The 24,513-nt window shown below is 40.1% G+C and overlaps 1 protein-coding gene across 2 annotated transcripts; it reads left to right on the top strand.

Moving 5' to 3' along the window:
* Window positions 1-2,169: 2,169 nt before the first annotated feature.
* On the top strand, window positions 2,170-12,079 carry LOC118389092 (proteoglycan 4-like). 2 transcript variants are annotated; one of them, XM_035778825.2, is made up of 8 exons: window positions 2,170-2,291; window positions 3,065-3,276; window positions 3,396-3,561; window positions 5,564-6,556; window positions 6,746-6,811; window positions 9,767-9,859; window positions 10,540-11,435; window positions 11,573-12,079. In XM_035778825.2, exons 2-8 carry the CDS (start codon window positions 3,082-3,084, stop codon window positions 11,657-11,659), a joined length of 2,496 nt encoding a protein of 831 aa, XP_035634718.1. In that variant the 5' UTR covers window positions 2,170-2,291; window positions 3,065-3,081; the 3' UTR covers window positions 11,660-12,079. The 2 variants fall into 2 exon arrangements, with proteins under 2 accessions (XP_035634718.1, XP_035634719.1); XM_035778826.2 differs by lacking the exon at window positions 9,767-9,859.
* The last annotated feature ends 12,434 nt before the right edge of the window (window positions 12,080-24,513 follow it).

The following is a 24,513-nucleotide window of genomic DNA, read 5'->3' as shown; positions in this document are numbered from 1 at the left end:
CTTAGCTGTGGTATGTTTTCCAGATACCACAAAGAACAGCCCTTAGCTGTGGTATAAGAACAGACCTTTGTTTGGTGGAGGGGGGGCTTACCTGTTTTGCATGTCATTCTGGCATTAATGCGTGTCACATATACAATGTAAAAAAAAATGGCACTAAAGCTGCATACAAACATGGTCTCTTTTTTGCTTTCTTGAGTAAGGCAGCTCCAAAAGGCAGGTGTTTCAGCCTAGCTCTCTGCTTTCTGTGGTGGTGGCACAGCCAGCAGAAAATACAGAGCATAGGGGTTGGTAAAGTTATTTTGTTGCACCGTGATTGGCTCAGTGTTCTGTCACTAATGGGGACACTACTTCACCGCAAAATCTACGGGGAGAGCTCGAAAATTCAAGCGCCTTGAGTGCTGCCATAGTGTTACTTTAGAAGGACCCATCCAAGAAGGCTCAAGGTCATTGGCCACAGATAAAATTACGTCAAATCACGTTATCTACCGTAGCTTGATTGGACTGATCATGTCAACGTCATACTTTCAAAATCTCAGCTAGCAAGCTAGACAAGCAGTCATCATCACGAATCACGTCGACAATCTACTGGCAAATCCTTTTCAATCCTTGTCATATGAAGATAAATTATAGCTAAAACGTATCAGTGCTAATCTGCCATTGGACATAAACATTACACAATAAGTTGGAAATTGCAAATTCAACAATGAGTGGTTTGGAAGGAATCATTGGCTAACTGCAAGAGTTGCAAAGCAATCACTAGTCTGCTATTCAGTGGGGTGGATGTGTGATCGAAGTCTGGGTTTAAGGGTCTCTTTTCCAAGCTTAAAAGGATAAACACTCAACACCATGTGCCAGAGAAGGTTGAATACATTGGCCATGCTGTCAATCCAGTGAAGGAAAAGCAGCCAGCAAGTGCTCAGCATATGTGGGAACTCCTTTAAGACTTTTGGAAAAGCATTCCAGGTGAAGCTGGTTGAGGGAATGCCAAGAGTGTGCAAAGCTGTCATCAAGGCAAAGGGTAGCTATTTGACGAATCTCAAATATAAAATATATTTTGATTTGTTTAACACTTTTTTTGGTGCCAACGGGATTCCATATGTGTTATTTCATAGTTTTGATGTCTTCACTATTATTCTACAATGTAGAAAATAGTAAAAATAAAGAAAAACCCTTGAATGAGTAAGTGGTCCAAAACTTTTGACCAGTAGTGTATAGTGTAGCTAAAACAAAAGTAATACTAAGTGTATCTTGTGTAGTAAGCTGTTAGTAGCCCATGTACCTCACCCTAATAAGTTGGTCACTTTCCCCCTCATACCTTAGCCTATTGTTCTGATTTGGTGGAACATATGTAGCCTCTAGCCTGTTTTAGAGAAATGTAATCATCAAATATTGTAAGAGCTTTCATTGTCTGTTTGTATGGCCCCTTTATTAATCCTACGGTTCTGACTTGGTGTACTGGGAGAACACTGTAAGAACGGTCCATGTTCTGAATTCTGTCACTGTACATTTCAAAAGTGCTGAAAAAATAGTTATATTGACTAAGCCCATCCTAGCTCACTCATTAATGTTTTAATCGAAATTACAGATTGCCTATTATCCACTTGTTGTCCCGTTATGCCATAGTTGGTACATCTAAATTGTCAGTAGAAACCACATTTGTTTAAACAAGTCAGCCGTATCAGCTATACCGAGCAATGGTAAGGATTCATTCCATGGTGCTGAAAAGAAAGCTCTGCTGTTGGGACAGTTTTATGTAGGCCCTGGGCACCGTTTGTCACTGTTATAGTGTAGCTACTTATTTCCCTTCATGGTAATGTTTAGGCAAACAAACTATCATCCACATACCAATTTTTTGTTTTTGTTTTACCAAAATGTGCTTTTGTGTGTGTGTGTGTGGGGGGGGGGCTAGTTACCCCATATTACTCGATATTACCCTATATTAATCTGACTATCCACAGTCACATGCACATATTATGGTGTGCATGTAACCGTGCTCACTTACTGTGTAGCCCTGTAGCAGTAGCTTGTTAACATGGCCAATGAAGAAAACGTATTGAATTTGAACAATTTCAGACAGCGGTACGAATTAAAATATAATTTAAACTTTTATTCAAAGCAGCGCTTTTATTTTGAAGGCTCAAAACCGGAAGTCATTGTTTTATTATTATTACTACCAGCAGCAGGCAGTAAACGTTTAGAAAATTCGAATCATTTCAGCAAGAACAGTAGAGGGGCAAAGTCAACTCCGAGATCTCTGAGCTAGTAACTAACTATATTTTCATTTCGAGACGGTAAGAAATATTGATTATGTTGCGTTTTATACATGTTCTAAAGGGTTTTAGAAGAAGAGTAACGTTAAGACAGGCCGTGCTATATCAATAATATAGTCACAGGAAAATGGCGTCTGGCCACCCATTTACCTGTGACTATATTCATCATATTGCACGGTCATATGTGTACTACTATGAAATGTGAACAACATCTACCTTAAAGATAACAATTTTAAAAAACTAAGATTATTTTTTATTTTATTAATCTACCCACTGGAGAGCGCGTTTGCTAGACCTAGAACTGTTCAAAACAAAGACCTTGTTGCTATGCTACAAAAGCATGGAATGTTTTCACTAGGAACCTAACGGAATGGGCCTACCTGAATTCGTCCAATATAAACTAGTTTTTGTTGCAAAACGTTTCCCGTTGCAAAATGTTTTTTTTTTCAGTTATGACTGCTGAATAGACTCCAAATGTTGCTGGCTGCGAGCAGTCTTCTTCATTTTTCGTTTGTTTTAGATGTTTTCCATTGCCATTTTTTAGGATATCCTATCCTATGTGATGTGTACCTTTGCCTGGTTCAGTTGGATGACAGTGCTCTGCCCAGCTATCTAATTTGTAGTTTTATATTTGCTAATTAGCTGACGTTCCCCTGGACTGAAGTTAGAACCCCCTGCCCAGTTACTGTGTTGCCTTTTTTACAGTATTTACATGGCTTGTTAGCTAGATGTCTAACTATCTAGCTAATTGTGGTAGTTGGCATGACTAAACTGCTTATCATTTCTCTCTTCAGATTTTAAAAGGGATGAAATGTCAGGATCACTGTGTATACAGTGTCAGACACAAACCACTGTGTTTAGTAAGACCTGCAACAGTTGTTTCTTTAACCACCCAAAAGAGAAGAAGTTGTTACAAGCAATGAAGAAGTATGATTACGAATGGGGACACAATGATTGCGCCCACTATAATAATAGCTCTCAGATATTGACTTCCACAAAAGTATTGGTAAGTGTTCCCCCTCCCCATCCATATAAATGTTAAACAATAATAATAATAATAATAATATTTTTTCAATTCTAGACTAGCTACTACTTTAAATCTAAATGTCTGATTCTGTGTTTCAGCTCTACAAATTACACACTCTAGGATTTGTTCCCCTTCTCCTGCTTGGAAAAAGGAGACAGGGAACAAAACTTATCGATATGGATTCCTTTTGCCCTCACCCCCAAGTCATAAAAGAAACGGGCTCTATTGAAACATTGAGAAACATTTATTTAGGTCTTCTGAATGGTAAGTGTACCTCATGTTCCATGTTTTTTTTCTTTTTTAAATATTTTATTTTAGAAGGATTTTCTTTTACAATTTATTACTCAAACTCCGCTGCCAGACATAAAGTAGAATATTGCATCAAGGAAAGATTCACCCATGTTGAATGTTATTTTGTATTTGTGCATCTAAATGCTGTTTTATCAATTCCCGGGGTCATTTAATGTTTTCATGTGTATCTGAGCTATGCAATATGATGATATAACGTTAGAAATCTGTGAATATTTTCTTTAAGTGACAACTATGACGGTTACAACAACAATAACCATTCATACCTCTATCCAGAAACGGAAACGGAAACGAAATCTTGATTTGATTTATTAGGATCCGACGCCAATGGGGACAACTATTCTTACTGGCATCCGACACATAACAAAAAAGACATAACAGACAAAATACTTTACAATTTACATACGTTTATTGAGAAATCTGTTGGGGGAATAGTCTTGTAAAAACAAATATTTTCCATGTTTATGGTGTTAATAATTTTTGATAGCCATCTTTGGAAGCAAGGGGGGGGTGGGTGACTTGCCACCATACCAAACATCAGAGCCTGTTGTTTCTCCGTAGGATGATTTTAAAACGGTCTCTGAGCCGCCGACGACAGCAAGTTCTGGGTTAGGTTCAATGGCCCTCTTCTATACCTTCTGAATACCACAAAAGTCATGAACCCTCTGAGGCTTTACATCTGTCACACAGTGGGAAGACCTGGGGATAAATTCTATGTAGTTTGGTTTTTGCAAAGTATGCGCTACTTTGTATCAATTTATATTTTCCATTGATGGAACAAGAGTGAAATTCTAGACAGGGCTTCTCCCCAGATATCGTCTGAGATCTCAATATTGAACTCTTTAGCTACCCTAGGTCTCCTTGGGGTGACTAGTAGAGGCCTCCGTATAGTTCAAGAAAAAGGAGACGGACTGTGAGACGAGGTGTTTTGAGTTGAGAGGGAACTTTAGCGGGTAATAAAATAAATGTTGTACAGGGAGGAGAGAGTTTCAAAATTTTTATTCTTCCCTTAGTGTTTTACGTGTAAATAGCATAAGAAATGGCAGAGTTCAAATGTGTTCTGTAAATGGATGAATGATGCAAATTGTTTATCTATATGTTATAATGTGGCCAGTCCCTTCTCCCCCTACTCAACAAATACCTTATCAGACCTGGATGGAACAAAATAATCATTAAAACATATTGATGTGTATACAGAGGTGTTTATGGTGCCTAATACATTTCTCAAACGAAGTCTAAGGCACTTCATCTTAGTGCTAGACGCATCACTACAGACCCTGGTTCGATTCTTGGTTCAATCCCGGGCTGTATCACAACTGGCCGTGATTGGGAGTCCCATAGGGCGGCGCACAATTGGCCCAGCGTCGTCCGGGTTAAGGGAGGTGTCTGGCTGGGGTAGGCCAGCATTTTAAATAAGAATTTGTTCTTAACTGACTTGCCTAGTTTAAAAATATATATTTTAAAAAAAAATGCATGGCTTGGAAGAGAGGATTTTGTTGCGGTCTTGACTTCAATATTTAGCCACAGGGGGGCATTAGTGTCCAATTTATCGGGGAAATTTATCAGCCCAGTATTAATGTTTTAAAGATTGGTAGTCCTAGGCCGACATTTTCCTTGGGCTTTTACAAATACGATGGGATTTATTACACCAGGCAAATTACATGGTTGTGGGGTCCAATGTTTAAAATTAAAAAAATGAAGAGGTAAGAAAAGATTAAAGGAACCTGGGAAGAGAAACCATTTTTATGGCATTAATGAACCCCATGTATAGTCAGTATTTTCCAGATCTCTATGTTTTGTTTAGTCTTTGTAACCATAACTCACTGTAGTTAAGCTTGAAGATGAGCTTTGGGTTTCTCGGTAGTGTACCTCATGTTTCTTTATTTGACATGTAAATAAAAGCTTCTGATGCTCATTGCAGTGATTATTTGAATAACTATCATTCTTTATAATGCAGTCACACTCGGCACAGAGTCCCAATGTCAGTGCTCCCCAGTGTCTCCAGAGCCAGATGGGACCCCCGCACCAGCCGAGGTAGAGGGAACACCTACAACTGTCGATCCAGTGGGAACCTCAGCATCGACAGAGCTACACAGAATTCCCATCTCCATCCAATTGAACGTAATACCAACAGAAACGGGCATACCCAACACACTAATCAATCCAGTGGGAACCCCTACAACTATCAATCCAGTGGGAACCCCTACAACTATCCATCCAGTGGGAACCCCTACAACTATCAATCCAGTGGGAACCCCTACAACTATCAATCCAGTGGGAACCCCTACAACTATCAATCCAGTGGGAACCCCTACAACTATCAATCGAGACGGAATCCCCATATCTTTACAACTGAACCTAATCCCCACACCAACAGAGCCAGGCAAATCCTGCACACCAGCCATTCCAGTGGGAATCCCTACACCAACCAATCTAGTGGGAACTCCTACAGCAATGGATCCATCAGGAACCCCTGCACCAACTATGCCAGATGGAATTCCCACATCCATCAGCCTGAACAAAATCACCACACTAACTAAGCCAGGCAAACACTCCACATCAACCAAAACATTGGGAACCCCTTCACCAATTAATTCAGTGGGAACCCCTGCACCAGCCGAGTTAGACGGACTCCCCACACCAACAGACCCAGGCAAACCCTCCACACCAACCAAGCTAGATGGAATCCCCACATACATCTGCCTGAACGGAATCCCCACATCCATCTGCATGAACGGAACCCCCACACCAATACAGCCCAAAATCCCCAGACCAATACAGCCCAAAATCCCCAGACCAATACAGCCCAAAATCCCCTCACCAATACAGCCAGGCAAACCCTCCACACAAAACAATCCAGTGGGAACCCCTGCACCAATGGATGAAACCTCTGACTCCTCTGAGGCCCAGGACCAAGAAATGCAAAGGCCAAAAAGAAAAATGTGGAGAGGTAAGCATTAGGAGCCAGTTACCCTGACAGAGTAGTCCGGGCCTAAAAAGCATGCTCTCTTGGGAATCTCTAATGAAAGTGCTTTTTAGTCCCGGATATGGAAAGAGGCTCGATTTTATTAGTTTTTTCGGGGGGGAAGTGCCACATTGTATATTTGCAGTTCTCACCCGTGTGCCATTTATCACACAGGTGGAGATCTAATCGAAGCTGAAGACAGTGCAACCACTCAAGCACAAAAGAGAATAAAAACCACAGGTATAACTAATATATTTAGGCTTAAGGTTCTGTACAATCAAAATCTACAGTTTTATATTGTGGTGATGTAAAATGCATCATGATGATGTGGCACAACACACTTTGCTATATTTTGACAACTTGATTGCTGACATGCAAAACAATTTGGAACTGTATCAACAGTGCACCAATGAAGAAGAAAAAAAGCAACTAAACATTTGAGTGGATTATTCAATTAATACTAACTGGAGCTGAAACATAAAATAAGGATTGTATCAATAATTTGCTATCATATAGCTTTGACATGTAGATTATAAAATTGACATTTTCATTTACAACAATATTAAATAGTTTTACGGTCCTGTGTTTTTAAGCTTTCAAATGATATTGAAAACAAACGTATTATCTTTATTAATGACAGAGATGGGGGTATTTCATGATAGACTAGGGGGTCCAAAATGGGAAAACTGAGCACCTCTATCCACTGTGGTTGGTCATTTAGGTCCAATATTCACATCCTCATCATTTCTACTATCAGCATGTATATAAAGTTTGATTTCAATACAAAAAGGTGATTAAGTTAATATGGAATAACCTCAAGGCTACTTCATCACGTTCACTCTCAAAAGTATCACCACAGACAAAATATATCAGATAAGTCACTGGTGGTATAAATCTGAAGCATCAGTTTAGAACTTCCACTTACCACCAATATGTTGAGAAGAACATGCAGTATCTTGAGCGCAGAATTAGTTTTGCACTCGCTGCAGACGGCTATATCACTCTGCTAATACAGTGCCATGAGAAAGTATTCGGCCCCCTTGAACTTTGCGTCCTTTTGCCACATTTCAGGCTTCAAACAAAGATATAAAACTGTATTTTTTTTGTGAAGAATCAACAACAAGTGGAACGACATTTATTGGATATTTCAAACTTTAACAAATCAAAAACTGAAAAATTGGGCAAAATTGCTAAATTATTCAGCCCTCTTAAGTTAATACTTTGTAGCGCCACCTTTTGCTGCGATTACAGCTGTAAGTCGCTTGGGGTATGTCTATCAGTTTTGCACACCGAGAGACTGGAATTTTTTCCCATTCCTCCTTGCAAAACAGCTCGAGCTCAGTGAGGTTGAATGGAGAGCATTTGTGAACAGCAGTTTTCAGTTCTTTCCACAGATTCTCGATTGGATTCAGGTCTGGAAATTGACTTGGCCATTCTAACACCTGGATATGTTTATTTTTGAACCATTCCATTGTAGATTTTAATTTATGTTTTGGATCATTGTCTTGTTGGAAGACAAATCTCCGTCCCAGTCTCAGGTCTTTTGCAGACTCCATCAGGTTTTCTTCCAGAATGGTCCTGTATTTGGCTCCATCCATCTTCCCATCAATTTTAACCATCTTCCCTGTCCCTGCTGAAGAAAAGCAGGCCCAAACCATGATGCTGCCACCACCATGTTTGACAGTGGGGATGGTGTGTTCAGAGTGATGAGCTGTTTTGCTTTTACGCCAAACATAACATTTTGCATTGTTGCCAAAAAGTTCAATTTGGTTTCATCTGACCAGAGCACCTAATTCCACATGTTTGGTGTGTCTCCCAGGTGGCTTGTGGCAAACTTTAAACAATACTTTTTATGGATATCTTTAAGAAATGGCTTTCTTCTTGCTACTCTTCCATAAAGGCCAGATTTGTGCAATATACGACTGATTGTTGTCCTATGGACAGAGTCTCCCACCTCAGCTGTAGATCTCTGCAGTTCATCCAGAATGATCATGGGCATCTTGGCTGCATCTCTGATCAGTCTTCTCCTTGTATGAGCTGAAAGTTTAGAGGGACGGCCAGGTCTTGGTAGATTTGCAGTGGTCTGATACTCCTTCCATTTCAATATTATCGCTTGCACAGTGCTCCTTGGGATGTTTAAAGCTTGGGAAATCTTTTTGTATCCAAATCCGGCTTTAAACGTCTTCACAACAGTATCTCGGACCTGCCTGGTGTGTTCCTTGTTCTTCATGATGCTCTCTGCGCTTTTAACGGACCTCTGAGACTATCACAGTGCAGGTGCATTTATACGGAGACTTGATTACACACAGGTGGATTGTATTTATCATCATTAGTCATTTAGGTCAACATTGGATCATTCAGAGATCCTCACTGAACTTCTGGAGAGAGTTTGCTGCACTGAAAGTAAAGGGGCTGAATAATTTTGCACGCCCAATTTTTCAGTTTTTGATTTGTTAAAAAAGTTTGAAATATCCAATAAATGTCGTTCCACTTCATGATTGTGTCCCACTTGTTGTTGATTCTTCACAAAAAAATACAGTTTTATATCTTTATGTTTGAAGCCTGAAATGTGGCAAAAGGTCGCAAAGTTCAAGGGGGCCGAATACTTTCGCAAGGCACTGTATATGACTAGTAAAGGGCATTGCGCTTTTTTTAAACCTTTAATTTCGATTTAAAATATTTGCTTTATTCAGATTTTTCAGGGGATGCTGTCTGACAGACTCCATGACAGGATGACAATTTAGTTTTTTTGGTATGGTTTCCTAGAAACAAGGGTGGCTCATAGTATCGATTTGGCTCAACTTACCCCGCTCTCCCCTGCACTAAATGTTGTAGCCTTGATGCTTTGCCAAAGTTTCAAAAAACGTTGTTTAGAAGGAGTCCAAGGGCGAATTGAGTTCTTGCGCACACACACACACACTTCCCTAACAGAAATATGCAAATACATGCTAAACTGTGCTAATAGTATCTTGCTAGCTCGTGCTTAGCTCTGCCCATCTCCTTGCTTGTTCTGCCCACTGTGCTTCATTTACTCTCATTGTAACTAACGCAGATGAAGAGTCTTGTGTTAGTTAAAAGTATATTTGGTATCACTGTGCATTATTTACATTCTGTAACATCGCAACTAACATTGTAACGGCTACCCAATAGATGAATATGCAAACATAACATTTTATTTATTTGATCTGTTTGTAGAAGAGTGTCTGAACATGGATACGGATAGGCCCACGGTGTCAAGACATGCAGAGGTAGACACTGAAGTATTAGATCAGCTAGAAAAACACAAAGGTAATTGATTTCACTCTAAAAGGTATCACTGTGTGCATTTTCTACGTTCTGCAACATTGTAAAGGCGTCCGCATGCTTCCCAGTCAAAACAGTTCAGAAGAGTTTGACATTTTTGTTTGATTTGAACTTCGGTGAGGGTTTTTTCAGTTGTTCGGGGGCACACTTTTTCTTTTCTTTTTTTTCTTAATTAAGGCAAGCCGAAGTTTGTAGCTGAAGTCTACGCCCCTTCGGTGATTGGTCAACAATGGGGATTCTTCAATAAAGTATTTTTTTAGTCATTCACCGAGAGACGACTCGTTTTGATGCAAAACGTTTCATTAAGAAATACTGGACCAAACGTCTTAGTTAGATGTAAAATTGTGAGACTAAGATCTCTGCAAAAACATCAAAATGAATGAGATTTCTTGAGTTATTTTCGATTCATTCTGACTTTTGAGGAAGCGTATAATGGCTACGGAATCTCAAAATGGACAAACCGTACTGTCGCCAACCAGTACTGTTGCCGTGTTTTCTCGGTTTTCAAGCAAAGGTCCTTTTAAGGGAGTATGCGAGCACTCTAGTTCGGTTCGCCTAGCCATCATCTGAACTGAAGCATGCTGACGCCTTAACAAAACATTGTCACAGTTATCCCATGGATGAATTTGCGAACATAACATTTGATTAATTTGATCTGCTCATAGAAGAGTGTCTGGACATGGAAACGGATAGGCCCACGGTGTCAAGACATGCAGAGGTAGACACTGAAGTATTAGATCAACTAGAAAAGAGCAGCATTGTACAAGCAACCAACAAGCAAACTTTGTGGGCTATAAACTGCTTCAAAGACTGGCTGGCAGAGAAACAGATGATAGTGGATTTTTCAACCATTGAGAAATCTGAAATGAATGTGCTCTTGCGAGATTTTTACTGTTCTGTTCGAAGGGGTAAAGGTGGGGAGTATTGTATCCCGAGCTATATCGGAATCCGGGCTGGCGTGAACAGATTCATTAACCTCCCTCCCCTTAGCAGAGCCTGGTGCTTGATGAAGGACAGTGAGTTTACCTCCTCTAATAATGTATTTATTGGGGTACTAAAGAAAATCAGACGAGAGGGCAGGGACAAAACTACCCATCCTAAGGTGATTAAAGCACAAGACCTTGAGATTCTTCAAAACTCTCCTGTGCTAAGCCCCTACACACCAAGAGGGCTCGTCAACAAAGTGTGGTTTGATATCCAGTTACACTTTGGCCCCAGAGGAAAGGAGGGCAATAGGCGGCTAACACCACAGTCGTTTGTAATAAAGTACGATGAAAACGGAGCAAAATATGCAACGATGACTTCCAACGAGGAAAGACAGAACCATAAAGATGCAGAAGAGCAGAACTGGCAGAATCGCTGTGGAATCATGTTTCAGAACCCTGGTAGTCACCTCTGTCCAGTCGCCTCCTTGGAGAAGTATCTGAGCAAGATCCCATCAGATGCCACCGCCCTCTACCTCCATCCTAAGAAGATGGTCATCACCAGTGACAGAATATGGTATAGCCAGGAGCCAATGGGGTTCAATTACCTTTCATCAATGCTGCCCCGACTGTGCCAGGTTTGCTTTTTTCCCCCGTAACATAATTTCGTAACATTTTAATATTCGCTAAATAGCTAAGTTGTACTCATAACTCAACCTGTTGTTGATACTTGGCTTACTTTTCTCTATCACTCGCTCTCTTTTTCTTTCTCTAGGAGGCTGGTACATTGGAAAAGTACACAAACAACTGCTTACGATCTTTGCGCGAGATCATGTCTGTCAGCACACTGATAGTTCCTTGAAATGTTATTGAAAACCTTCAATGGACAGAAAGAGATGTCAAATAGGCTCACTGAGTCAAGGCAGTGACACACTTCTGTTTCCTACCAGCGACATTGTTTTGATCTTATACGCAAACGGAGAGCTTGCCAAGATATACAGTCCTCACCATATCTATATGGGACTATGTATTTTGACACTGAGGCTAAGATTTACATTTTTTTGCTCTATATTCCAGCATTTTGTATTTAAGATGAATGAGGCGACAGTCCAGAATTTAACTTTTTGAATTCAGATTATGTTTTAAGGTATAGATTTTGTTTTGTGCTGAGACTTCACTTTTCAGAATTGTAAAGCCTTTTAAGCTTTCTTTTCACCAACAAGTTTTACTGTACTGGAAACTGTTTAGCCATAATCATCCATTTAGGAAATCTAAAGTTTAGGGGGGATCGCAGTAATCGCAGGATAATAGGGCGGATAGATTTTTGTATGTATGAAATATAATTTTTTGGGGAGACTGGAAGCAATTTGATGTGATACTTCCTAGATCTGTTTTTACATGTGTAGACATTTTTTTTTCTAGCACACTATGTCTACACCACTTTGTAGACCATCTGTTGTGGCAAATGGTCATACAGCTGTTTTTATCAAATTGAATTGTACCCTTCACATAGAAGTGATATTTCCCTTATTTACTAGATCTATTATTTAAAGGTTATGTACCAACTATCTAAAATGACCCGTATCCCCTTAAATTCAAGATTTTGAACTATGTATGCCTCTTTCTCAGAAAGAAATGGAACTTGCAAGACAATTTTGCAAGCTATAATGATAGTGCAGCAGAACCTGTTAACTCTCAAGCACTCTTAAGGTAGTAAGTAACAAGAAGTGTGGAAAGCCAGATGAGCCAAACATATGTTGCGGGAAGGGACAAAAGGCCCAAGAGATGTTGTAAACCATAGGGAACCAGGAGTAAGACCGCACCGAGAGAACATACGGGGTGAAACAACTTCATCTGAGGGCTGAGAGCATTTTGATGTCGGATATGAGTAATAACAAGTACATGTATCCTAAAGTCTGTAGGCATAGTGAACTTGATTACATTATAATGTTGGCCTACATGCATAATTGTAGCCCACTTTTCCTTCCCGGCACTAGGGCTGCTGAATCAAGTGCACCTACCGCTAACGGCGCAAAACAAATAAAATAAATAGGAACGCAAGGCTTTATCAGAGTTTTTAAACCAAACTGTACTGTCTTGGGATTTATCGTTGTTGTTTTTTTTTCTCCCAGAAATGCTTGGAGATCACGATCGACCTGTTGGTAGCCACTGTTGTAGCCTTTTATTTGCGAGGCACAAAGGAGCATAAATTGAAATAACTTGCCCCGCTATAGATTTACCGTTTCTCAGTAAGGTAGGGCAAAGGCCTGCAAACTACTAAACCTGATAATCGTCCAAAAGTAGCACACTGATGAGAAGAATCCGTAGTAAAACCCGGACTCGAGGATAAACTGTCTAACAAAATGAATAATTAAACATTCGAAACCACCTGTAACCATGAACAAAATTGTTGGAATGACCACACAAACTGTGAAATTATCATTCATGGGCTACAGGCAACCATAACTTGAAGTTGAAAACCACAAATCAGAATTTATATATTCCAGTTGCTACTGGGAGGAGAATAACCATTACGCGTTGAACACACCGACAGTGTAATTGCATTTTGGTACACCAGAATTACATGAGAATGAATGAAATACCTAGAGTGATGAGTTCGGCAGTCAGGTCTACTGAGTTTATAAAGCATGGATGCAACTTTTCTTTCATCACCGAAGAACCCTTTAATAAAATGGCAGTGCTATTGCAAAGTAGGCTACAATTATGCATGTAGGCTAACGTTAGAATGTAAAATCTGAATGGCTATGCCTGCAGACTTCAGGATACATGTTTTACTGATTGCTATATAATACTGATCCATGCTTGCCGGCAATGGAGTGTCAGGAAATGTAGAAACGGAAGATCCAAGTTCAAGTGTAATTATCCATCTGGTTAGCTTTAGGCTTTTGCACTCAACATGGAAATATAATTGTTGTGATTTGAAGTTGTATTGAAGAATTTATTCATGTAACACACCGACAGTGTTATATTACGATGAGCTATAATATAATCACTAGGCCTATGCTTTGCATGCAGACTGTTAAAGAATGTGACAATGAGTAACAATGAATGTTGTCAGATCGATATAAGCATTAATTCATTACCTAAAGATTTGGATGTATCTCTGTGCACTTCCTGCAGAAGAAAGGTTGACACTAGACAACATTTTGTTTTACTTTTTATTATATAATTAAAACCAAAAGCATAATTGAACATTAAAACATATAATCTACTAGCAGTGAAGCCGCTCAACATTTTACATTACATTCAGTCATCTAACGGACTCCCATCCAGAGCGACCCACAGAAGCAGCCTGGGTCAAGGCCCTGCTCAAGTTCAAAAACTGGGACCCGAACCAGCGACCTATCAGCCACTGGCCCAAGCTCCCAACTGCCAGGCCACCAGCCCTCCAAGATCCCCCACAGTTCCCCCGAGAGCTGCTCCTCAACCATCTGAACCCCCCCTTATTTACATGTGTGTGTGGGTTTGAATCCAAGTGTGTGTATATGCATGTGTACACGCGTACAAAACCTGCGTGCCATCAGCCTCAGGCAACCAGGCATTACATGTAACAACGTTGGCCCTCACTGTCATTATTTTATTTTAAAATGTAATCTTTGACCGTCATTCGATCCCCCACCCAGCAACTCTACCACTTGTCTCCAAATTCACATCCCAACCCTCGGCTTCCCTCAGTCCTTCCCACCTATCTCTGCTGGCCAACCTCTTCTGATTTCTACGAGTCATATGTCTTTCAACTATGCTGTGATGTTTAACATACAATTTGAATCTATGTAATCGAATAAAATCCACAGATTGCGCGTTGAAGATAAATACTTTTACTAAGAGTATCAGTAATTGACTGACCAGGTCTCTCCAGATCTCAAAACAATGATATTTCTAGGGCCAATTTTAGATTGTTATGCTTTTTCGGCCATTCCTGAGACCAGAAACGGGCTACTTGAGGATAATACCAAAACAAATGGTCTATTGATTCTGTATCCTCCGCGGTGCTGCAATGATTGTATGCCCCAAATATTCAACATTTTGGTGTTGGCAATAATTTATATAATAATTGTAACTGAAAAGCATGACGTGTCTAATCATGTAGTTTTATGTATCAACTCATACACCCTGTACCATGAAGTCGGTACATCAAACATTTCTTCCCAGCTATTTTGCTGTCTGTATGGCACAGCTGTCGAAATCCTGGTCCCCAAATGAAACTGGTATACTTTCCTATTTATTATATTTTTATTCCTCTGACAGTTTTGATGATTTATATTGAGCAGACAGACCATTTCCCTACCTCCTCCCGCTGCCACCTGCCGCCTCAATTTTTGGGGGAAATGCTGTAATCAATTGGTTGTAATCTTGGATTGAGCAGAACTTCCCATACAGTTCTGAAAACTCAATGAAAGACATTACTCTACTATTCCAATTTACAATATAATTTAAAAACAAAAGAACGTTTTCCATAAATACAGGTATTTTATCAACCAAAACAATTGAGTTCAGCCATAATATTTGTAGTGAGAACAACTATCTTTTCAGGAGGTTGAAATTGTAACCAGCTTTGCAATGCTTGTTTGAAAAAGAGACATACTTTGAAAGGATGACATTTTCAATTAATCAAAAATGAGACATGGCAATCTGCCCAAAAGGCATTTTTTTAAAACTATGGATAAGCTTTTCATAGTAATCTACTTGAACTATTTAGGGTTCAAGTAAAACTTGTAAGTGAAGCTTTTAGATTGTGGTTTAGTGCTTTTATATTTAATCATCTCAACCCACCCAGTTCATATTTATTATATAGATAGGCACGCTTTATCTTGCCTGGTTTAGCATCTCAGATAAAGCAAAATATTTATTTTTGCTCAAATGATTTGAATTTATTGGACACTTTTCTGGACTAAAACTTATCTAGATCTTCAATGAGTCATTGCAGGGATCTAGCTTGCGGACTTAATATAAAACTTGAGTCATCGGCATACATGGACTCTTGTTTTTAATTCTTATTTCTAATCCTCTGTTATTTGATCTGATTTTAATAGCATTTCAAATGGCCATAACGAATACATATGGTGACAGCGGACACCCTAGTTTAACTCCTCTTGACAATTCAAAACTTTGAGAAGTAGCTGCTATTTAATATTTTACACCTCGAGTTGCTATACACTACTTTTTTTTGGTCCTTCTGTAGCTCAGTTGGTAGAGCATGGCGCTTGTAACGCCAGGGTAGTGGGTTCGTTTCCCGGGACCACCCATACGTAGAATGTATGCACACATGACTGTAAGTCGCTTTGGATAAAAGCGTCTGCTAAATGGCATATTATTATTTATTATATTATTTTACCCATCTTACAAGAGACTCATCTGAATTTTAAAAATCCAGGCATTTATAAATCCAATCCAGTCTTACTTTATCAAAGGCCTTTTCAAAATCCGCTATAAATACCTTGCCTGGCTTCTTAGATATTTCATGTTCTATTATTTCTAGTAGTTGTTGTATATTATCTCCAATGTATTGTCAATGTACAAAAGAAACTGCCTGATCAGCATGAACAATACCTGGTAAAACATTTTTAAATTCTGAGTGCTATACATTTCGCTAGTATTTTTGCATCACAACATTGACGTGTAAGAGGCCTCCAGTTTCTATAGATGGACTGGATCTTTATTTTTGCCACCTGGGTTTTAATAATAGTGAAATCAGACCTTCCTGCTGAGTACCTGACAGACTACCATTTCTATAGGAATAGTTAAAACAAGCTAATAAGAGCTTTGTGTGTGTTTGTATATACAGTGGGGCAAAAAAAGTATTTTGTCAAAAAGATGAGAGAGGCCTGTAATTTTCATCATAGGTACACTTCAACTATGACAGACACGATGAGAGAAAAAATCCAGAAAATCACACTGTAGGATTTTTAATGAATTGATTTGCAAATTATGGTGGAAAATAAGTATTTGGTCAATAACAAAAGTTTATCTCAATACTTTGTTATATACCCTTTGTTGGCAATGACAGAGGTCAAACGTTTTCTGTGAGTCTTCACAAGGTTTTCACACACTGTTGCTGGTATTTTGGCCCATTCCTCCATGCAGATCTCCTCTAGAGCAGTGATGTTTTGGGGCTGTTGCTGGGCAACACAGACTTTCAACTCCCTCCAAAGATGTTCTATGGGGTTGAGATCTGGAGACTGGCTAGGCCACTCCAGGACCTTGAAATGCTTCTTACGAAGCCACTCCTTCGGTGGTGGGCGGTGTGTTTGGAATCATTGTCATGCTGAAAGACCCAGCAACGTTTCATCTTCAATGCCCTTGCTGATGGAAGGAGGTTTTCACTCAAAATCTCTCGATACACGGCCCCATTCATTCTTCCATTTACACAGATCAGTCGTCCTGGTCCCTTTGCAGAAAAACAGCCCCAAAGCATGATGTTTCCACCCCCATGCTTTACAGTAGGTATGGTGTTCTTTGGATGCAACTCAGCATTCTTTGTCCTCCAAACACGACGAGTTGAGTTTTTACCAAAAAGTTCTATTTTGGTTTCATCTGACCATATGACATTCTCCCAATCTTCTTCTGGATCATCCAAATGCTCTCTAGCAAACTTCAGATGGGCCTGGACATGTACGGGCTTAAGCAGGGGGACACGTCTGGCACTGCAGGATTTGAGTCCCTGGCGGCGTAGTGTGTTACTGATGGTAGGCTTTGTTACTTTGGTCCCAGCTCTCTGCAGGTCATTCACTGGGTCCCCCCGTGTGGTTCTGGGATTTTTGCTCACCGTTCTTGTGATCATTTTGACCCCACGGGTTGAGATCTTGCGCGGAGCCCCAGATCGAAGGAGATTATCAGTGGTCTTGTATGTCTTCCATTTCCTAATAATTGCTCCCACAGTTGATTTATTCAAACCAAGCTGCTTAGCTATTGCAGATTCAGTCTTCCCAGCCTGGTGCAGGTCTACAATTTTGTTTCTGGTGTCATTTGACAGCTCTTTGGTCTTGGCCCTAGTGGAGTTTGGAGTGTGACTGTTTGAGGTTGTGCACAGTTCAAACAGGTGCCATTAATACAGGTAACGAGTGGAGGACAGAGGAGCCTCTTAAAGAAGAAGTTACAGGTCTGTGAGCCAGAATTCTTGCTTGTTTGTAGGTGACCAAATACTTATTTTCCATCATAATTTGCAAATAAAATCATTTAAAATCCTACAATGTGATTTTCTGGATTTTTTTCCCTCATTTTGTCTGTCATAGTTGAAATGTACCTATGATAAATTACAGGCCTCTCATATTTTTAAGTGGGAGAACTTGCACAATTGGTGGCTGACTAAATACTTTTTTTGCCCCACTGTATGTGTATATAACTCAACAAAAAAAGAGAGGTTCCTTTTTCAGGACACTGTCTTTCAAAGATAATTTGTAAAAATCCAAATAACTTCACAGATCTTCATTGTGAAGGGTTTAAACACTTTCCCATGCTTGTTCAATGAACCATAAACAATTAATGAACATGCACCTGTGGAACGGTCGTTAAGACACTAACAGCTTACAGATGGTAGGCAATTAAGGTCACAGTTATGAAAACGTAGGATATTAAAAGAGGCCTTTCTACTGACTCTAAAAAACACCAAAGGAAAGATGCCCAGGGTCCCTACTCATCTACGTGAACGTGCTTTAGGCATGCTGCAAGGAGGCATGAGTACTGCAGATGTGGCCAGGACAATAAATTACAATGTCCGTCCTGTGAGACGCCTAAGATGGCGCTACAGGGAGACAGGACAGACAGCTGATTGTCCTCGCAGTGGCAGACCATGTGTAACACCACCTGCACAGGATCGGTACATCCGAATATCACAGCTGCGGGACAGGTACAGGATGGCAACAACAACTGTCCGAGTTACACCAGGAACACACAATCACTCCATCAGTGCTCAGACTGTCCGCAATAGGCGGAGAGAGGCTGGACTGAGGGATTGTAGGCCTGTTGTAGGCAGGTGCTCACCAGACATAACCGGCAACAACGTTGCGTATGGGCACAAACCCGCCGTCGCAGGAACAGACAGGACTGGCAAAAAGTGCTCTTCACTGACGAGTCGCAGTTTTTCGTCAAAGAAATTAGCGCTACACAGAGGCCTGTACTCTGGAGTGGAATCGATTTTGGAGGTGGAGGGTCCATCATGGTCTGGGGCGGTGTGTCACATCATCATCGGACTGAGCCGGCTGTCATTGCAGGCAATCTCAACACTGTGTGTTACAGGAAAGACATCCTTCTCCCTCATGTGGTACACTTCCTGCAGGATCATCCTGACGTGACTCTCCGAAATGACAATGCCGCCAGCCATACTGCTTGTTCTGTGCGTGATTTCCTGCAAGACAGGAATGTCATTGTTTTGCCATGGCCAGCGAAGAGCCTGGATCTCAATCCCATTGAGCACGTCTGGGACCTGTTGGATCGGAAGGTGAGGGCTAGGGCTATTCCCCCCCCAGAAATGTCCGAGAACTCGCAGGTGCCTTGGTGGAAGAGTGGGGTAATATCTCAAGAGCATTAACTGGCAAATCTGGTGCAGTCCATGAGGAGGAGATGTACTACAGTACTTAATGCAACTGGTGGCCACAGCAGATACTGACTTACTTTTTATCCCCCCTTTGTTCAGGGACACATTATTCAATTTCTGTTAGTCACGTGTCTGTGGAATTTGTCCAGTTTGTCTCAGTTGTTGAATCTTGTTAAGTTCATACAAATATTTCCACCTGTTAAATTTAATATATATAATAATAATAATATATGCCATTTAGCAGACGCTTTTATCCAAAGCGACTTACAGTCATGTGTGCATACATTCTACGTATGGGTGGTCCCGAGAATCGAACCCACTACCCTGGCGTTACAAGCGCCATGCTCTACCAACTGTGCTGTAGTATCATTTCTATTGCTATCTACAGTACCTGTACTATTAGTTAATGTATTTCCCTTGTTAGTCTCGTCTCTTTAGACAGAAACTGCTTTTTTATTATTGATGAATATTGAATGGAATGACCTCCTGAAGGTACATTTTAAAGGTATCCCAAACAATAAGTGGATTTGCTGAATCTCTACTGTACTGGGAAAAATTCAGTTAGAAATAATTTTGTCTTAGTTAAGAACATATTGTCCTCCAGTAGACTGATTACATTTCCAATATCCCTGTCCACGTGGAAATTCTGTAAGAGTTATGTGAAGGCCAATTAGATGATGATCTGATTCTCTCTCCTATCAATACTAATTTAACGTTTGATTGATGCAAAATCGAAACAGACAAGAACGTAGTCAAGATGACTAGCTTGATTAAGTCTCCTCCATGTGTATCTCATTAGGTAAGTAAGGGTTTCTTAGTTTCCAAATATCCCCTCTTTCTAATGTGTCCATAATATTTGTGATATCCTTGAGGGCACGGTGATGATAGTTAGTACAGTGATTTCCTTTACAGTCCATTGAGTCTCCCACCATAATGATTTGGTGTAAATATTTTCAAAAAATTATAGATCATCCTGATTTGGACCATATAGATTAATGAGCCAAATCTATTTTTCATCCACTTTAATTTTCAAAAGGATGCACCTTCCTTGCGAATCATTCCTGACTATTTGCACATTCGGATCAACATTTTTGTTAATTAATATCACACCTTTTGAGCTCCTTTGTCCATGACAGAAAATGTTCACCACCCTGTTCCTTTTTCCACGCAACTTAATCTAAGTATGTAGAGTGAGTTTCCTGTAAACAGTATGTTATATTCCTTTTCTTTTAGCTACATAAAGACTGATATTTTTTTCTTATGTGCTAAGCCTTTACAATTATAACTGGCTATACTTATTTCACACCTTACCATAACTAGATACTATTCTCAGTCTACATTGACCATAATTGGTGCTTGTAAAGTTACTGCCATTAGAGGTATGATATTTCAAATGTCAGATGTTTAGAATTCAAGAAACAGGTTCTAGCTATATATATTTTTTTATTCCCTTGCCTGTGAGCCAATGCCACAGATGTTAGAAAATTAAGTCAAGATATTATGTGTGTAGTAGTTGTGATATTGGATGTGAGAGTGTGTATGAATTCTGGATAAGAGTAAGAATATATCATGTGTGATGTCTGAATACATAATAACCCGGCCAGTTTCTGTGGCTGAGTGTATGTGTGTAACATGAAGTGAGTATTGCCTTAATATTCAGGATCATAATTGTAATCTATATCGTATCACCAGCATAGTTGCATCATTATACAGCATTTCCATAGCAATTGACGTTTCACATGATTATGAGAGACCTTTGCTTTGCTATAGAGACGGCTTCACTACATGTCAAATGCTTTTCACTGTAAGGTCTACCTACACCTATTGTATTCTGTGCATGTGACAAATAAAATTTGATTTGAACTCAAATCATGACACCACTGTGGGGCTCTATGCTGATAACGTATGTAACCTCTAACATATACATTCCCACTATGCATGTATAATAGGAAACAAAGTAAATTATATTGTGCTAACTGTATTAAGTTAAAGCAAGCATTCAGACCAGCCTTTTTGATTGAACTTCCCTAAACTACATTACATTGTACCTGGATTTCGATGCTACTGTGGACATCCCTCTTTTCAACATGCTGTCAGGGGGGTGGTAGAAGCCACATCCCAGCACGGTGAAACAAGGAGGAGTTTATTGTTGCCAGGTGGGATTAAACTGCGGTCACAATTTTGTGGGAAATTGGTATTTAACATATGATTGGATGAATCCATTTGAACGGCCCTCCAACTGGTAATTATTGGGAAACTCGTTTATCATCGCCAATGGGTGGGTGGATGCTTATGCCTCTCATATTCTAGTCGGAACTAGGAAACGCAGAAATTTACGATTTGCTAACTGGTTGTAGTTATACATATGCTGTTTATCGAATTAGCAACTCGGAAATGTCCGTGTTTTCTAGTTCTGACTAGCATGTGAACGCGGCATAAGCACCCACTTCTATCACATGCCTAGTTAAAAAAAATAATTAACATGCTCAACTCTGATGTTGTTGACAAAGGAAAAGGACCTCTATAACCAACCTGCACTCAGGGGTAGACGTAACATAGTAAATGTAAATCCGGATCATTCTAATTATTATATGTTTTAGTATGTAATCTATTAATTTGTGGGTGTCCATCATCAATTTCATATGATATATTACAAATTACAATTAATATGATATGTTACGTTTCACAAAACATATATGTTATGAATTCTGATTTGTTGTTGATAACCTTAGCTCGGTGGCCGGTGTGGCTAATGCTAACATTAGCTAGGTGGCTAACGTTAGCTAGGCTAGAGGTTAAAAGGTTACGGGTTAGGTTAAAGGGTTAGCTAGCATGCTAAGTAGCTAAAAAGTTGTAAGTAGTTGCAAAGTTGCTAATTAGTTCAAATGCTAAAGTTTTCCGTGATGAGATTTGAACGGTTGCGAGACTTTCGCGGTATACGCCTACCCATCCACCCTACTTTAGTTTTTGCCTTAAAGGTGCAATATGCAGAAATCGCTCCGCCTTTACCTGGATGCTAAAATTCAAATAGTTCTTCTAATTTCAGTTTGACAAAACAAGCAATGTAGAGAATCATTTTAACATCTAAACCACTGTGAAATATATTTTCAAAAGCCCCAAGTATAGTATTTTCAGCTTTTTGAAGCTGGTGTATAAAAACTGAAAGTGAATGATACAAAAAATGATGAACGGGAAGCATCGAAATAGCGCACTTAAAACCGATCTACCTCTTCTTAGACTTGCTTTCAATGAGAATGACAGATCTATAACTCATATTACGTGGATGTGTACTCAGAGCATGTGTTGACCAAAAATGCAATCACTGACATTTTCAACACGTCCCTGACCCAGTCTGTAACATCTACATGTTTCAAGCAGACCACCATAGTCCCTGTGCCCAAGAACACCAAGGTAACCTGCCCAAATGACTACCAACCTGTTGCACTTTGAAAGGCTGGTCATGGCTCACATCAATGCCATCATCACAGAAACCCTAGACCCACTCCAATTTGCATACCGCCCCAACAGATCCACAGATGACGCAATCTCTACTGCACTCCACACTGCCCTTTCCCACTTGAAAAAAAGGAACACCTATGTGAGAATTCTGTTCATTGACTACAGCTCAGCATTCAACACCATAGTGCCCTCAAAGCTCATCACTAAGCTAAGGACCCTGAGACTAAACACCTCCCATTGCAATTGGATCCTGGACTTTCTGATGGGACGTCCCAGGTGGTAAGGGTAGGCAACAACACATCTGCCATGCTGATCCTCAACACAGGGGCCCCTCAGGAGTGCGTGCTTAGTCCCCTCCTGTACTCCCTGTTCACCCACGACTGCGTAGCCAAGCACGACACGAGCACCATCATTACGTTTTCTGACAACACAACGGTGGTAGGCCTGATCACCGACAACTATTAGATAGCCTATAAGGAGGAGGTCAGAGACCTGGCAGTGTGGTGCCAGGACAACAATCTCTTCAACGTGATCAAGACAAAGGAGATGACTGTGGACTACAGGAAAAGGAAGGCCGAGCACGCCCCCATTCTCATCGATTGGGCTGTAGTGGAACAAGGTCGAGAGCTTCAAGTTACTTGGTGTCCACATCACCAACAAACTATCATGGTCCAAACACACCAAGACAGTCATGAAGAGGGCACGACAATGCCTATTCCCCCTCAGGAGACTGAAAAGATCTGGCATGGGTCCTCAGATTCTCAAAAAGTTTTACATTTTCACCATCAAGAACATGGTTGCATCACAGTTTTTTATGCCAACTGCTTGGCATCAGACCGCTAGGTGCTACAGAGGGTAGTGCGTACGAACCAGTACATCACTGGGGACAAGCTTCCTGCCATCCAGGACCTTTATACCAGGCGATGTCAGAAGAAGGCCCTAATAATTGCCAATGACTCCAGCCCCTCTAGTCATAGACTGTTTTCTCTGCTACTGCACGGCTAGCGGTACCGGAGCGCCAAGTCTAGGTCCAAAAGGCTCTTTGGAAGCTTCTACTCCCAAGCCATAAGACTCCTTAACAGCTAATCAAATGGCTACCGAGACTATTTGCATTGACACCTCTTTTTCTATTTACGCTGCTGCTACTCACTGTTTATTATCTATGCATAGTCACCCCCGCACATTGACTCGGTATCGGCCCGCTGTATATATCGCCTCGTTATTGTTATTTTATTGTGTTACTTTAAAAAATATATATATATATTTAGTAAATATTTTCTTAACCAACAATGCAGTTTTAAGAAAAATAAGAGTTAAGGGCTTGTAAGTAAACATTTCACAGTATTTGCCACGTGAAAAATCTGAATTTGGTCACCCAAAAAGTCTTACATAGCCATATATACCAAACGTAACATATCATACTCATTTGACTCTAAGTTTACAATGTTACTGATAGTTTAATAAGACCGGCCACTATAATAGCATTTTCGGCAGTTACATGCAACAACAAAATAGCATTCATAAAAACGAATCTGTTCATATATTTTTTGTAGTCCAATGTGCATGATAGCTCTAGTTTTAAATTATGGTTGACGCAGCTTGTTTGCCATTAGCCAATCAGCGTTTCTCAACGAGTTGAACGCATGTGAACGCACACAACTCCTATTTACCGCTTCACAACTGGTGATTACCACCTTCCCTCT

This window comes from Oncorhynchus keta, chromosome 10 (genome assembly GCF_023373465.1).
Source record: "Oncorhynchus keta strain PuntledgeMale-10-30-2019 chromosome 10, Oket_V2, whole genome shotgun sequence".
NCBI lineage: Eukaryota > Metazoa > Chordata > Actinopteri > Salmoniformes > Salmonidae > Oncorhynchus > Oncorhynchus keta.
This window is presented reverse-complemented; position numbering and strand designations above follow the sequence as displayed.

Excerpts from the sequence above, each read along its gene's own strand:
- LOC118389092 (XM_035778825.2), top strand. The coding sequence starts at position 3,082 with ATGTCAGGATCACTGTGTATACAGTGTCAGACACAAACCACTGTGTTT. Across the intron at positions 3,562-5,563 it reads TTATTTAGGTCTTCTGAATG|TCACACTCGGCACAGAGTCC; the intron begins GTAAGTGTACCT and ends TTTATAATGCAG. Across the intron at positions 11,436-11,572 it reads TGCTGCCCCGACTGTGCCAG|GAGGCTGGTACATTGGAAAA; the intron begins GTTTGCTTTTTT and ends TTCTTTCTCTAG.